This window comes from Piliocolobus tephrosceles, chromosome 6 (genome assembly GCF_002776525.5).
Source record: "Piliocolobus tephrosceles isolate RC106 chromosome 6, ASM277652v3, whole genome shotgun sequence".
NCBI classification, from domain to species: Eukaryota; Metazoa; Chordata; class Mammalia; order Primates; family Cercopithecidae; genus Piliocolobus; species Piliocolobus tephrosceles.
The window spans coordinates 98,658,299-98,672,678 of NC_045439.1; the positions used below are offsets into that span (position 1 = coordinate 98,658,299).

General features: G+C 52.2%; 1 protein-coding gene across 10 annotated transcripts in view; it reads right to left on the minus strand.

Annotated features, from left to right (window-relative positions):
• The window catches only part of NTRK3 (neurotrophic receptor tyrosine kinase 3), a 390,942-nt gene that overhangs the window by 375,867 nt on the left and 695 nt on the right, over nt 1-14,380 (minus strand). For 5 of the 10 annotated variants that reach the window (XM_026448340.1, XM_026448342.1, XM_026448338.1 and 2 more), the window contains one exon: nt 14,086-14,348. In XM_026448340.1, the coding sequence (XP_026304125.1) occupies nt 14,086-14,333 (248 nt within the window). In that variant the 5' untranslated portion in view covers nt 14,334-14,348. Of the gene's footprint in view, nt 1-14,085; nt 14,380 lie in introns of those variants that run through there. The other 5 variants (XM_026448341.1, XM_026448337.1, XM_031935801.1 and 2 more) reach the window with 1 other exon arrangement.

The following is a 14,380-nucleotide window of genomic DNA, read 5'->3' on the forward strand; positions in this document are numbered from 1 at the left end:
ATGGACGTAATCTGCTGTGCACTCTCAGCAAACTTGGCCCACCTCCCTTCTCTGGAGGTTGATTTTCAGGTGCAGGGAGAGGCCAGGAGAGTTGCTGCTCAGCTGCACACATCCTAGAAAGACAATGGAGACCTAGGGACAATGGAGACCTCACGGGTCCTGCTCTCCACTGCTTTCCCAGCTCTCCCATGTGGCTGGCCCATCGGAGACTCTCCAATAAACCCATGTCAGGTAAATGCATAAATAGAGAAATGAATGAACGGCCGCCTGGGAAGAGCACGTGGTCACCTGCTCACAGACACACAGATGCATGACTTTCCTCCCTCCCTGTGTCACTTCACTCTCCCTCCCAGGCTTCCTGGGGTCACCTTCCAAATAAACCACCCACACCACAAATCTTCATCTCACACAGGCAGAGTGACAGGGGAAGAAATGAAACTCGCTTCTCTTGCCTTTCTGCGTGGGGCCTCTGTGAGCAACAGCAAGGCCAATGAATCAACTTCCCAGGCATGGGGACAATCTTGACAACTCACTCCACTGTTACCAACATTCAGTACACCTGGGAGCAGGTAAATCTAGAATTTTTTAAACTCCATTTAGGAAAATTGTACCCTGTCCACCTTAGGGAAGTCACATTTTCATATACATAAATTTTTCTTTAAACTTTACATTAGATCCATTTTCTAAAATTCTGCCCCCGCTTCTCTTGAGATAACCCTTTGAGCTGTAGACCATTTGTCTAATACCCGCCTCCCTCCATTCAACAGTAGCTCCAAGAAGGAAGTATCATAGTCTTTTATTTTCTCAAGGCTGTGCCCCAGAGCTCAGCATGGGCCTGGCCCACAGCTGGTGCTAGGCACTAGGATGAAAGGGGGCAGACTCTCTTCCTCTCCGGGTCCCCCAGAAGGAAAAGCCAGGCTGGCCTGCTAGCACATCTGCTCATTCTTCCCCAACAGTCCAGATGCTAGGATGGGCTTTGGCAAACAGCAAGGCAGGCGGCCAGACACCTGGGCACCCCACAGCCTACGTACAGATGAAGCTCAGCAGTCACCGTGGGCTGAACACGCCACCAATGCCAGGCCCCCATTAGCTGTCTGTTACACACTTGGAAGACAGTCCTTTGGAAAATGGAATATGAGGCTGCCCCTCCAACACCTGCCCTAGGGATGGCAGCCAGAAGTCCTCATAGGCCATAGGGCCCTCCCATGGAGGAGGAGGAGCTGCAGCTGCAGGCCCTAAATATTAGGCCCTTCTTTCCACCCTCTTCCTTCAACACCAGGGACTTCGAGGGGCCCTGAGCTGAACTCCTCTTCCATTTCTTTCTTGCTCCTGAGTGCCTCGAAGACAAGTTTTCTGCCAAGAGCATAAAACCGCACCCCTTCTCCATGCCCTTGCCCCCTCCCCGCTTCTTATTTCACTCTCTGTGTCTTATCGCCATATTTGTTCAAATGACTGCCACTTAAGAGGTGGCAGGGAGTCAGAAACACAATCTGGAGCAAAGCTGATATTAAATAACTTCCTGAGCTTGGCCCGTCTGCCAATGCTCCCTCCTGGATCTCAGGTGGAAAAATGATGAGGCTGCAAGGATGAGAGCCAGGAACACCCCAATTCAGCCTCAGAGCCACCCCTCCAATGAGAGGAGACTGGAGTTTCTTCACCAGTAAAGCCCAAAGCTTAGCAGTGACCCCTATTTCCCCTTCTCACTTGATCCCATCCCCCATACCACACACACACACACACAGACACTCTCAGCAAAAGATATTCAATCATGTCTGATACTCATATTTAAGCTACAAGAGACTTTTTTGTCAACCAGACCAACCCCTACATTTCCCAGGTAAACAAACTGAGGTTCAGAGATCTGGAGTCTCTTGGCTAAGCCCAACCAGATAGACTGTATTAAAGCATCTCAAAAAGAGTAGTGCCCCAGGAAAACACCAGAAAGGCTCTGGTTTATAGGTGCCAGGATTGTTTCATTACAATCAAGTTAGTCAGTTGCCCATGTGTTTTCTCCAGTTGTGACTTCGTACTATGGGCCCTAGCAAGAAACATCCCCAATAGCCATCATCACATCAATGCCCTCAGGAAAAAAAGTCTTTAGCACCTAGCAGTTGAAGGGGAGAAATTCTGCTAATGAAACCTCTGAAGCCAGTATCCACTAACCCTGACTTAGCCTCACCTGGCCCAGACAAGTCCCACCACACCACCTGCAAGATCGGAATACACTTGCTGTTCTCCATGCCAGCCACTGGGTGTCACTGCTGCCCCCCATGAATTGGAACCACAGCGCGTTCAATAGTGGGTAAAATGACCCCAGCCGGCCAAGGGGATCTCATACATATCTCCTGGGTGTGACCTAACTTCATATTTCTCCCAGAAAGAGATAGATGGACAACCACGTTCCAGATGCTGTTCCATCATGTTCCAGATGCGGTCCCCACATCGTGTGCTCTAATCCTCCCAACACCATCTCACAACATCTCCCGATAACACCTTACTTTGCAAGTGAAGAAAGTGAGGCAAAGAAAAATTAAATAACGTGCTCACAGTTTAAAAAACCAGCAAGGAGGAGAGCAAGGATTGAAACCCGAGAGGGATGTCAAATTCCATGACCTTTTTACTACTCAATTTCGCCTCCCTTGAGCTATCAGTCTCAGTGCTATGGGCTCTGGTTGAATCAAGCTGGTTTGCTATGACCCCAGAGAAGATGGCATCTGGGAAGAAACCAAGTGGGGCTCAGGTTTTCACCAAAGGTACAAATCACAACAGGACAGGCTCAACAGCCTCCCTGCAGAAATCATGGTCTAGTGCCCTCTTGTGGCTTAACGTGGAACTGGGATGAATGTCGATGGGAGGCTCTCCTGGTGGATTGGAGGGATATTAGGTCATCCTATTCCATTGGATTCCTACATTCTTTCTACCAGGGATGGTCCTGAAGCCCCCTCTTCAGACAGACTTATTGGATTACAATAGCCAAGAGGGAATCAGCTAGTGAATGAGAAGCTACATAGGACAAGAAGCAATAACACCACATGGGACAACATCTGCAAGAGGCTGGATGCTACTAAATTACCCTAGATAGAGATTCTGGCATCCAGATCTCTGGGGCTGCAGAGTGGTGAAGGCAGGTAGCAAAAACGCTTTGCCTGGGACCCTACTCCGACACTTGGTATTCCAAAGGAGTCCTTTATCAGCAGGAGCCATAATAATCTCCCTGTCCCTGTGGCAGGCATGTACCTCAGCCACTTTGTCCCTTTTTACAAATATATGTCATCTTAGCCCTTCTCTTGTCTCCTTCAGCTTTGTCCACATGCTAGTTCCCTCATGCAACTTCCTCTAATCCCACTCTTCAAAGACCTGGAAACGTCACTGCCCATCACCTCCTACAGACTCCTGTGGACTGCTCACCAGCTTGGCTTCTGTGTAGCCATCACATGCCAGGCATCTACCATAATCTCATCCAACTCTCACAACCACTCTATTAGATGGGTATAGCTAACCAGATTTTTCAGATGAGGAAACTGAGGCTCAGGAAAGTTAAGTAACGTGCCTAAGCCTATACCAGGGCAGAGCCAAGATTTGAACTGAAAGTTTTTTGACCAAAGAAGCCTCTACTCTTCCCACTACACCAAGCCCCTCTCAGAAAAAGGAACCACTGAAAAGTTTGGGGTGCAGGAATTGGTCTAACCAAATACCCTGGATTAGAAGATTAATCTTTTAGGGTGTGGAAAATGAGCTGGAGGCAGGAGAGGCTGGAGACAGGAGAGACTGGAAGCAGGAAGAACAGATGAGGGCTATAAAAAGTATCCATGCTTGTGGGGATGAGGTTCCGGGGTGTAGTAATAGGAAGAGAGAGAAAAGAGTTTTATACACACACACACACACACACACACACACACATGCTCATTGAAATCTTACAATAATCCTGCCTTATTTTTATTATTCTCATATGAGAAAACTGAGGATCAACAAGGTCAAGTAGCCAGCACAGGGTCTCTGCAAGTAAGAGGCAGAGTCACAATCTAAAGCTTCATTTAGTCGTTGCCATAAATAAGTAGGGTTGTATATGCAAATGATCTCTGGCCCAGTAGGAGGGCCATAATGTCAGCTTCTTTCCTGCTCTTCAGTGGACCAGACTTGAAAAATTATCAGAAATAAGGAAATAGGGAAAGATGGACCACAACAGAGAGGATCCTGCCTGCAGCCCCAGGTCAGGAAGCTGGGAGCAGACCTTCAGGAAAGAGTCACAGGCCCCAGAGCAGAAAGCTCCACACCCACCCCAAAAGCAGCAGACCCTGTCTCTAAAGCTGATAACCTTGTTAGTAGGAGGACGCTCATTTGTGCATGGAACAAGACGGCACCTGCTCAAATACAAGACTGCCTGGAACAGAGAGATGGGCGAACGGTACTCTCAGAAGCACTGTCAAAACCAGCCAGTCCAGGCAGGGCCCATGACCCTGGTTTGCAAGGCACTTTCATACCCATCTCTGTGTATGGTTATCTCCGAAAGCAGACACAGGATCTGGAGAGGTTAAGAGAAGATGCCAAGCTGTCATCTCTAGTCAATGCCAGACCTGCTATTTTCTGAGCACTACTTATCATCTGGTAATTTCCAAGGTTGGGTTGGGGGGCAGAGAGAGGGGAGAGATGTCCCCACACTTGAGCCAGGGTATCAGACAGCCTGAGGGCCTATATAAAGCTTGCTTCCTCCATGATACTAGCCCCACAGTGAAACTATCTGTCAACTTCTCTGTGCCCCTATTAAGCCTGTGGGTCTTCCTGGGCTACCTCCCATGCATTCACCCCATTACCCTCTGTGCAAATGTGCTGATCTCTCCTGCTGCTGCTGAGAGAAGGCAGGAAGGAGAGCACACCAGGTGGCTTTCCTCCATCCAATGCACTCTCCCAGTCACCTCCTTCACAGGAAGCCGGGGGCTCATGAGTCAGAAAGCCCAGGTCCAGGAGTCTCACACCCCTGGACTGCAGAGATACAATGGAAGCAGGGCCAGCTCGGCGGAGAGATGCCCCTCATAGAGGAGAGCTGAACTCCCTGCTCAACCCTGGCTCAGGAAATGTTTGGAAAGCCAGGCCTGACAGTGCACTTCTCACCAGGCTAGCGCCACACGCCCGGCTCCCGCCCTGGGAAGCCACCAGCCCAGAACCGTCTCGTGCGCCACACTGCCCTCTGGTGGCCACCAGGAGTGTAGACGTAGAGGGAAGTCAAAATCTTTAAGGCCTGTTTACGCAGACCTCAGACACGATGTGCACAGAACACAGGAGAGATGCACTTGTGCCTGTGCCAAGACGCCCCCAGATACACGCACACAGCCCTGCTTCCCGCAGCACGTAGCTAGGTTTAGGACTTCGAAGCTACTATTGCTCCCCTCGTGTTCTCCCTTCTCTGTAGCTCTGTAAGAGCTCCTTTCCCCGCCTCTTTGTAAAAGCCCGAACCCCTCAGTCCCAGAGCAGACACCAACAGGTGGATGGAGACCCACACCAGCTAGGGAAGCAGGACCCTTTGTTCTGGGCTGCCTTGTGCCAGGAACTCACTGGGCGATTGGGCCAAATCAATTCACCTCTCTTGATTCCTAAGTTCTTTCTCTGTAAAACAGTGTTTGGTTCCAACATTTTCTGAGCCCCTTTCCAGATCTAGTAATTTATTGCTCAAAGTCTTGATCTTCTCTCTCTAACTCAGAAATCTTCCCAGTGGTCTAGAAAAGGAAATAACCAATGTGGTACCCAATTATTTACAGAGCCTAGCGAATACATCATTGCATAGGTTTGAACATGACAGTGACGCTACTGGGGAGCCAGACTGGAGAGTTCCATGACCTCAGCTCTCGGAAGTGGAGAGGCCAGTGGCTAAGCGATGATGAAGCAAGCTCACACAGCCAAGAAGCAGCAAACATGGAAAGTGCACCAAACCCTGCCCCACAGTTTCGGCTGTTTCACAGAAGAAAATTCTGTCTGTCTCCCATGCTCAGAGCTCATCCCTATGGAGAGAGAGATGGAGCTTCCATGAGCAATGAAGGAAGACAGATGGGGTAAGGTTGCAGGGGGATAAAGGCTGCTTATTGTGGAGGGGACCAGGGAAGGACTCAGAAAGAAGTTCTAAACATCAGCTTCCAGCTCCAGCTGCCCAGCACTTTAGACACCCCCCTTTTGCTCTGTACCCAGAAGTATTCCTGGCACCCCAAAGCTCTACCTGGGAGAAGCCACTCAGCCCTCTGCTCTCCCATCCAAGCTTTCGCTGGTCATGAGCACCAGGGGCATAGTCCTGCTGACCACAGCTCAGCCCAGAGAGGAGCTGGCTGGGACCCAGCCACCAGCTTTCTGAATCTCAGCCAGCCTCAGCTGGCACCTGTTCTTGCTGTGGGCTGACCTGACCTCAGAGGCCAGGACATCATGGGGTGGATGAGGAGGCCTGGGAAGAGGGTGTGGCTGAGACACAACCTCAGGAGAAACTCCCTGTTGGGAACAGGTCAGGAGGGAAGACCAAAAGCCTCCCCCACCACTAGAGAGGTCTGCCTGGGACGTTGTTGGCCGCACTGTTTGGCCAACACCACACCCACAATTATCCTATGTGCCTTCCCCTCCAACCCCAGCCAGGGTAATTCCCACCCAAGGAACTGAAATATTGTAAACTAAAGGATTCTCCTAGACTTTTACATCAACTCTTTTATTTATTTTTAACTTAATAGTAATATATTCGTGTGTGTGTGCATGTATGCATATATATGTGTATGCTAGTATGCATATGAGTATTGCAAAAGAGCATAGGCAACATAGCTTAATATTTAAATGCCAGACTGCTTTGCCATTTACTGGCTGCATGAAATTAAGTGAGTTAATTCCTTCTCTGCACTCAGTTTCCCCATCTGGAAAATGGGGCTAATAATAGTACTCATCTTATTGGGGTTGATGTGAGGCCACAATGAGGTATTAGCCTTAGAGTGCTCGGCACAGTGTCTGGAACACAGTAAGTGTTCGAGAAACACTAACAATTGATATCATGCACTCAGTAGATGCTAGCTGTCATTAGTTATGTATCGACAGACTTCTCTTTGCCAGACATGACCCAGGGCACTGAACTTCAACAAGGTGCTTATATAATGTAGTTGTTACTATTACCCATGTTTTATAGATAAGGAAATTGAGACCCAGAGGAGGAAAGAGGTTTGTTCAAAGCCAAGGAGAGGCCATGCCTGGAGGAGCTGCTGGGAAAACTGGGCTTAGGAAAAGAGCAGCTGCCAGAGTCCTCCATGCTTGATGATGCGTGTCTGGGGAAGGATTCCTGAATCTCCCACCGCCCAGACTATGGGACACTTATGAAGGGACAAGCCAGGTGGGAGGACCAGGGGCAGAGGTAAGACCAGGGAAAAAGGACAGGCTTCCAAGCCTGCTGAGCCCCAGGTTCCCCAGCCCTGTGTGTGAACAGAGCTCAGCAGAAGGCCTCATCGAGTTGATTTCTAATTGGTATGGGATGCAGGCTGCAAGGAGCCCTGCGGCTGCCAGCCTCACATAGTTGCTGCCTCTGGGGACCCTGAATTTGGAAACATTGCCTCAGAGGGAGACACAGTCATGGGGGAGGCTCTGGCTTTGACGAAGTGCCCAGAACAGGAGCCAGCGCTGAGTAGAAGGCAGCCCCGGCACCTGGGAGTGTGCCTGGGAAGAGGAGTCTTCGAGAGACTCAGGGATCCCGGCTGAGTCCCTGCCCACTCTGGGCCCGGGGACCCTCATGGGTGACATGAGGGAGAAGATGACTGCAGTGGTCCTTTCCAGCTTTGAATTCTTTCTGCACTTAGAGGCAGCGGAAATGGCAAAAGCCTCCTTGGGGGTTCTCAGGACTCCACCGGGCCCTGAGCTTTGGTGTTAGCCTCACTGGAGTCTTCGCTCCTTATGACCCAGCCTATCAAAGAGCAGCTTCCAACACACCGGACACCAGAAGGATTTGTGTTCCTCCAAGTTGAGGTCAACGAGGCTCAATGAATGATAAATGACATGAGCTGATCACTCAGTTGGTCACCAACATCTGAGTGACTGAGTCCAGCCTCTATCTGGGCTACCCTTTGACCAGTTGCTGAACAATCGGCCACCCTCCGCAAGTCTCTCAAAGATGGGTCCCTCTAATGCTGTCCTTTGGGTGGAAAAACTTCCTAGATGAAAATGCTCTGCACCTTCCTTTCCAACCAAACCCCAGGGCCTTAGGAGACCAAGGTCCCCAGGTTTGATCCTGTAAGTATCTTTCTCTGGGGCTGTAACTACTCTTGCTTCCAAATCTCATGTCAATAGCCCCTCACATTTCTGCCTTCCTCTCTCAGGCCTAGTCCGAATGTCTGGCTGAAAGGGCCATGCCCAAGAAAGAATAGAGCCAAGGGGCCCACAAGTTGGTAAGAGAAGTCCCAGAAGAACCACAGACTCCTGAGAGCTTCCAGACTTTTCCATTTGTGAGCTACAACAACATGACCACCTGGGACGCTAGATTCGTTCTTTATTTTGTTTTCTTGATCTGTAAAATGGGACTGTTAAGCTCTGCTTTTATACACAAAGCAACTGTCACAAAAATAAACTCAACAATTGTAAACTAAAAATAATGATATGACTGATGGGGGCATTCGTGGAGATGAAGAATTTGCTACACAGGGATAAGAAGGTAGGATCCCGGTAGGGACTAGACCATTGTTTAAGAGCTGGCCTGGCCCCTGCAAGGGGGCTTTTGGGCCTTGGGAACTCTGATCTGGAACTGAGATTCCCCACCCGCGCCAGTTTATTCCCTCCTCACATTGACCCCTTCCCCCTATTAATCAACCCCTCCTTGGCACGGCATCAAGGGGGAGCCAGGGGCTTCAGGACCATCTCTCCTGTCACCACCCTGTCTTCTTCTCAAGTGCCAACCCGCCCAATCACAACAGCTGTGGGTACCAAGCTGTTTTGATCATGCATGATTTAGCAATCAAAAAGTTTATTTTATCACCCCCAAACACTCATATTTATTACTTTATATGTTTATATATCTATTATCTATACATTAAATATGAAATATCCTCTTTTCTAGGCAAGAATAATTTGCAATAAAAGTTTCAGTGTTTTCTTCTCACACCCAGTGGAGAGCTGTACTCCAGCAATGGGCTGAAAGGTTTGCAGAGGGATATCTTTTTCTGGCCCTGAGCCCAGGGTGCAGATGGGGAGCCATGAAGCTGGGTGTCCAGGCCCTAATGAGAGGCTGCAGGCCCCAGCACATTCTTGTTAAATATGCCATTTGGTCTGGGCAGTTGACTCTAAATAGTGTCATGTGTCACAAATGGTGTCAAATTCTGGGTGGCCCGAGTTTGCTAAAGGTGGGAAGGGAAGGAAGAGGAGAAAAACCAGTGTCCCAAGGTCAGTGAGGGAGTACACCTCCTCCTGGCACCATCACAAGGGTCATTGCCATCCCAAGGAGGTGCCCTTAAAAGTGGCCTGGACGAGCCTCCTGGGGGAAGTTCCCTGGGCCCTGAGATGATATATGTCCAAGTTGGAAGAAACACTCTGCCCTGCGGCCTCAATTCATAGTTGAATTTACAGGCTCAGAAAGTCTAGAGTGCCCTGATGGAGCTCACAGGGGGTTAGGGACAGAGCCAAGGTGGGATTCACATGATCCATCCCTTTCTCTGCCACCAGCCAACTGGAGGCCCCGAGGGGAGGCTGGAGATCGTGCCTATGGCTCCTGTGTAAGCCACCCACGGGAGCACATGGGATGGTGACCCAGGGCCACAGTGGAAATGCCCTGATATTGGCAAGGGCCATACCAAACGAGGGCCTCAGGTTACCCACACCCACCCAAGAGTCAGCTGAGGTGGGACCCTGGTCCTTCTACAGACTTGGACAGAAGCAGCAGCTGGAAGGGACTGGCAAGACAGGGACAGGGAGCATCCCAGGAGAGCATGCATCAGGCCTTCCCTTTCTCACAGCAGCACCTCCTGTTCAGCCAGGCAGGAGGGTAGTGGGATCCTTCTAGGACCCTAAGGAACCTTCCAGATTGCAGGGTCAGCCTTCCTGGGGCTAGTAGATGAGGACTTTCAAAGCGGTGGCCAGGCCAGGCTGGTTTTTGCCCAAAGTTGTCATGGCCTCAGGTCCCATGGAGCTGCAGAGCAGATGCCCTTGGCCCCAGGGTGTATGACAGAAGCTTGACCTGCTGGGCTTCCTGGGGCAAGGGGTCTTGGCTCTGGAGCCACCAATAGCCTCTCCTCGGTGGAAAACCCCAGGGCCTCAGGAGACCAAGGTCCCCAGATTTGATCCTGGAAGTATCTTTCTCTGGGGCTGTAACTACTCCAGCTTCCAAATCTCATGTCAATAGCCCCTCACATTTCTGCCCACCTCTCTCAGACCTAGTCCTAATCCTGGGGCTCTGAGCACCTCACTGTGCCTACTGAAAGTGAGCCCCATGATGACTTTGGGGCCTGACTCATACCCTGCCAGGTCATTGTCAAGGCTGGGTCTTCCCTTGATCCTTAGAAAGAATGAGACTCAGGAGCCAACACGACAGCCAAAGCCCCAAATGATCCTTCAGGCAGCCAGAAGAGGGCCTTCAGGGAGGGCCATGGAAATGAAGGGACCAGAGAGCTGCCTAATACCAGGGACTCTGTGGGGGCTCAGAGTGAGACCCTGCTGGTGACTTAAGAGTCCCAGCTAAGAGCCCATAGCCTTTGCAAGCCGAGGTAGCCAACCCTGAGAACACCTGGTCCAGCCACGCCATCCTCTCCCGCTTCATCTTTTCTAACAGCTAAAGACCATACCATTCCAACCCAGCCCCAGGCAGGCCTGGCCTAGCAAAGCGGCCCAGACAGTCCACCATGGCCACCACCCTCCTGCCTTTGTGAAGTCACAGCCTGGTTGGGCGTGGCTGCGCATGGACCCTTCCAGGCTCCATGAGGTTCCTGTGAATCAGTAGCTGCAAAGGCAAAGGGATTGGCCTCCTGGGCAGAAAGGGGCCAAAAGGGAGGGCCCTTTGGAGCAGCATGGCTCTGGGAGGGGAGGAGGTGAGACCGACACTTCTGCCCTGATGCCTTACAACTGATTTCCTCCAGATACAAATAGGGCAGCTGAATGGGGATACGGCCTCCCCCATCAGAGGCAGTTCCCAGCCAGCTTCCTTGGATGGCCACACAGGAATCACTCCACACACCACCTCTGAGAAGCAGAACCACAGGGAAGCCTCTTGTCCCTCTGTAAACTCAGGTACAATCAGTTCAGCACTTGAAGGAAGGACTTCGAAACATTACAGCCCGAAGAACAAGAGGGTGAAACTGTGGAGGCCTCAGCATCTTCTACCCAGAGTGTGCCCAAGCTATACCCTGGGGTATCCACCAGCATCAAGAGCTTTAGGCCAATGGGAGGCTGTGGGACCTCTTGGCCCCATTTCCTTGGTAACATCAGAAATCTGAAGAACAACTCTCCAGCAAGGCACGGGCTTCAACTGAAGCCCTCTTCCCAAGCCATACTGAAACAAGAACCAACCCCAAACAAGGGTGCTCCTCTCTGCCCACATGCCCCTCTTCCAGCCTGCTCCACATGCAGCCCCACACAGTGGGGGTCCCTGTTGGAGTTGTGTGCATGGAGAAAGTGACCTTACCACCCCAAGCCTCCATTTCCTCGGAAGTCAAACAGGGATGGGGATGCCGACTTTCTGGGGTGAGCGTGACTCCCCACCCTCTCTCCAGCCCTCTGGCTCTGGAGTGGAAATCTGGGCCCTTCTCAAGCTCAGTCAATGCCAGTCATAGATATAACGGCACTGGGGAGAAGATGGGGCGAGGAGAGGTCATTCAAGCTATGACCTCTGACCTTCCCCCACCTGCCACTGGCACAGCTCCTGTGGGAATCCAGTTCCCTTGTTCTTTGGTGTTGGGTGGATTTAGAGAAAGGAGTCCTGATGGCCTCCCAGAGTCCAAGTCCTGAAACAAGAATGGGAACACACACAGAGGGGCTCCAGATCCCCTCCCTGCTCACTATCCTCCCAGACATCCTCATGAGGCCCTCCAGTGCCAAAGAGGGCAGGAGGCCACCCCAGTTCCCTCCCACCACAGACCTTTCTGGCAGCCTGGAAAGGCTAACCCAACTCTTCCCTATGAAACTGCTTCCCTGAGCATCATTTTCAGAGGAGCAACACCTCTGTGTGGCTATAAAGAGCCTATGTGATTGTGACCATCCCTGCCTCCCACTGGCTTTCTACAGATAGACACATCCTTGGAGCAGCACACTGGATGCAGCTCACGCATTCCCAGAGACCCATGCTGGGTACCAAGGGCCCCTTCTTCCAACCTTTGGCCCACCCCTGGCAATCTCCAGGTTGGGCTTCTGAGCACCAAGACTGGTTGCTCAACTCCCACCTTCACCACCATCCCACTCCCCCACATCTACCCCCTACACACACACAGCCCCAGTAATGCACTTCCAAGTCTGAGTTTCCCTAGCAGTCTCACTCTGAACCCTTCTCCCTGCATCCTTGGGAATGCTGGAAGACTATGGCCTGCAGTGGGGGAGAGGCACAACTGGGTCTGTCCCCTTTCTCCTGCCCTCCCTGCTGCCCCCCACCCCTTAGCTGTTTGTCTTGTCATCTCTGGCCGGGTTGAAGGGGGTGAGGGGGTGAACAGCAGAGCTGAGATATGGGTCAAGCTTGTCTCCTGGGCCAGCAGTCAGAGACATCTCCAGGGCTATCCATTTCCCTCAAACTGTCAGCTGCGAGAATGCCAGCAAAGGCTCTATTAAGCCAAGAGGGCTGGTGGGTTTTCCAGAGAGCAGGACTGCAATTCCTCCAGGCTTTGCAGCCCCAAGGCCCTGGAATGAAGCAAGGGGAGGTGCTCCCAGAGCAGCACCAAAGGCAGGTCCGGCCCCCTTAAGTCCATCGAAGGGGTGAAGAGCCACCCAAACGCCTTCCTCCAGACCTTGGCCAGGACCTCAGCACAAACCCTTCTCAGCTGCCTACCCACTGCTGGGAGTCCTCAAGGGCTGGAAGCCTTGGGGGAAAAGAGGTGAGAATTATCCTCTGGGCAATTCCAGTAAGGTCCACATCCTTCTCCAGGGTGGTAGATTAGGAGAGGGTCACCTGGCCGAGGTCAACGAAAGAAAAGAGGAGCAGACTCTCTGGTCCCCAACCCTGGATCTGTCCTCTCCTTTGCTTCTGCTCCCATCCCCACCAAAGAAAAATAGCAAGGAGAAAAGAGCAGGCCACCACTGGTCTCCCTCGGACGGGGCAGAACCAAGCAAAAGCCAGCCAGAGTTGAATGTTCCAAATGAACCGATCCGCACAACCATACAAGAAATCCCCCTCCCCAAAACACACGCCCTCTCCTCTCCCTGCGCCATCCTGACTCGGAATTATCCGGAGCAGTTATCAAAGCCTAAACTGAGAAAGGATCTGTAGGCGCCCAGATGCAGATGAGGGTGGCAAAGGGGGTGTCTCGGAAATGCCCAAAATGGGGCTGGAGAGTGCGGGCTGCTGGAGGGGAAGGGAAGAGGTAGGCGTCCATGACGGCCTCCACACGTCCAAAGTCTCCCCGCGAGCAGCCAGCTCCCAACTTGTTTACTTGTCAGCATGTTTTGCTGTTTCCAAATGGAAATAGTTAAACACCTCGGCTGGATCGCGAGCAGTCCCTATCTGTCACCTTCCCTGCCGGCTAAGCGCCGCCGCCGCCGCCGCCGCCGCTGCCGCCTCTGCCAGAGAATCGAACCTCGTCTACTTTATTTCACTTGAGCGTGGCCAAACTGTTGCTATTTAGTGGGGGGCAAAAAACCAATTTGCAACCTCGAAAAGAGAAAGCAGCTGGTTGGGGGGCGGGTGGGAGCTGGGCCCTGCGTGCCCTCGGCGGCCGGGGTCCCCTCCTGGGAGAGGCACACACACGCATCGCCGGATCGCGCCTCGTCAGGGCTGGAGTCACCTGGAATGCGCAGCCCGAGAGCATCTCCCGAGCCACAGCGAGCCTGACGCGCGCCCTGCGGGCGGCGGGCAGCGGCGAGCTGGGGCGGGTGGAGGGCCGGCTCCCGGCCGCGGGCGGGCAAGAGGGAGACGCGGAGCGCGGGGGAGGCAGGATGGGGAGCGGCCGCCTGACTTACATGGAAGTGATATTCCTTGAGATGTCCGTGATGTTGATGCTGGCGTTCCCATTGCTGTTCCCTGAATCCTGCCCTTCCAGGAGGGGGAAGAGGTTCCCATCGTCCGGCCGCCGGCAATTGATCTCAGTCTTGCTGCAGACACAATTTGCAGGGCAAGCCAGCACGGAGCCCACATAGTCCAGCCAGACGCTTCCCAGCAAGAAAATCCGCCAGAAACTACACTTGGCTGGGCAAAGAGAGACATCCATCTCCGATCGCTGCTTCTAAAAAAGAGGAGGAGGAGAGGAGAGGGGGA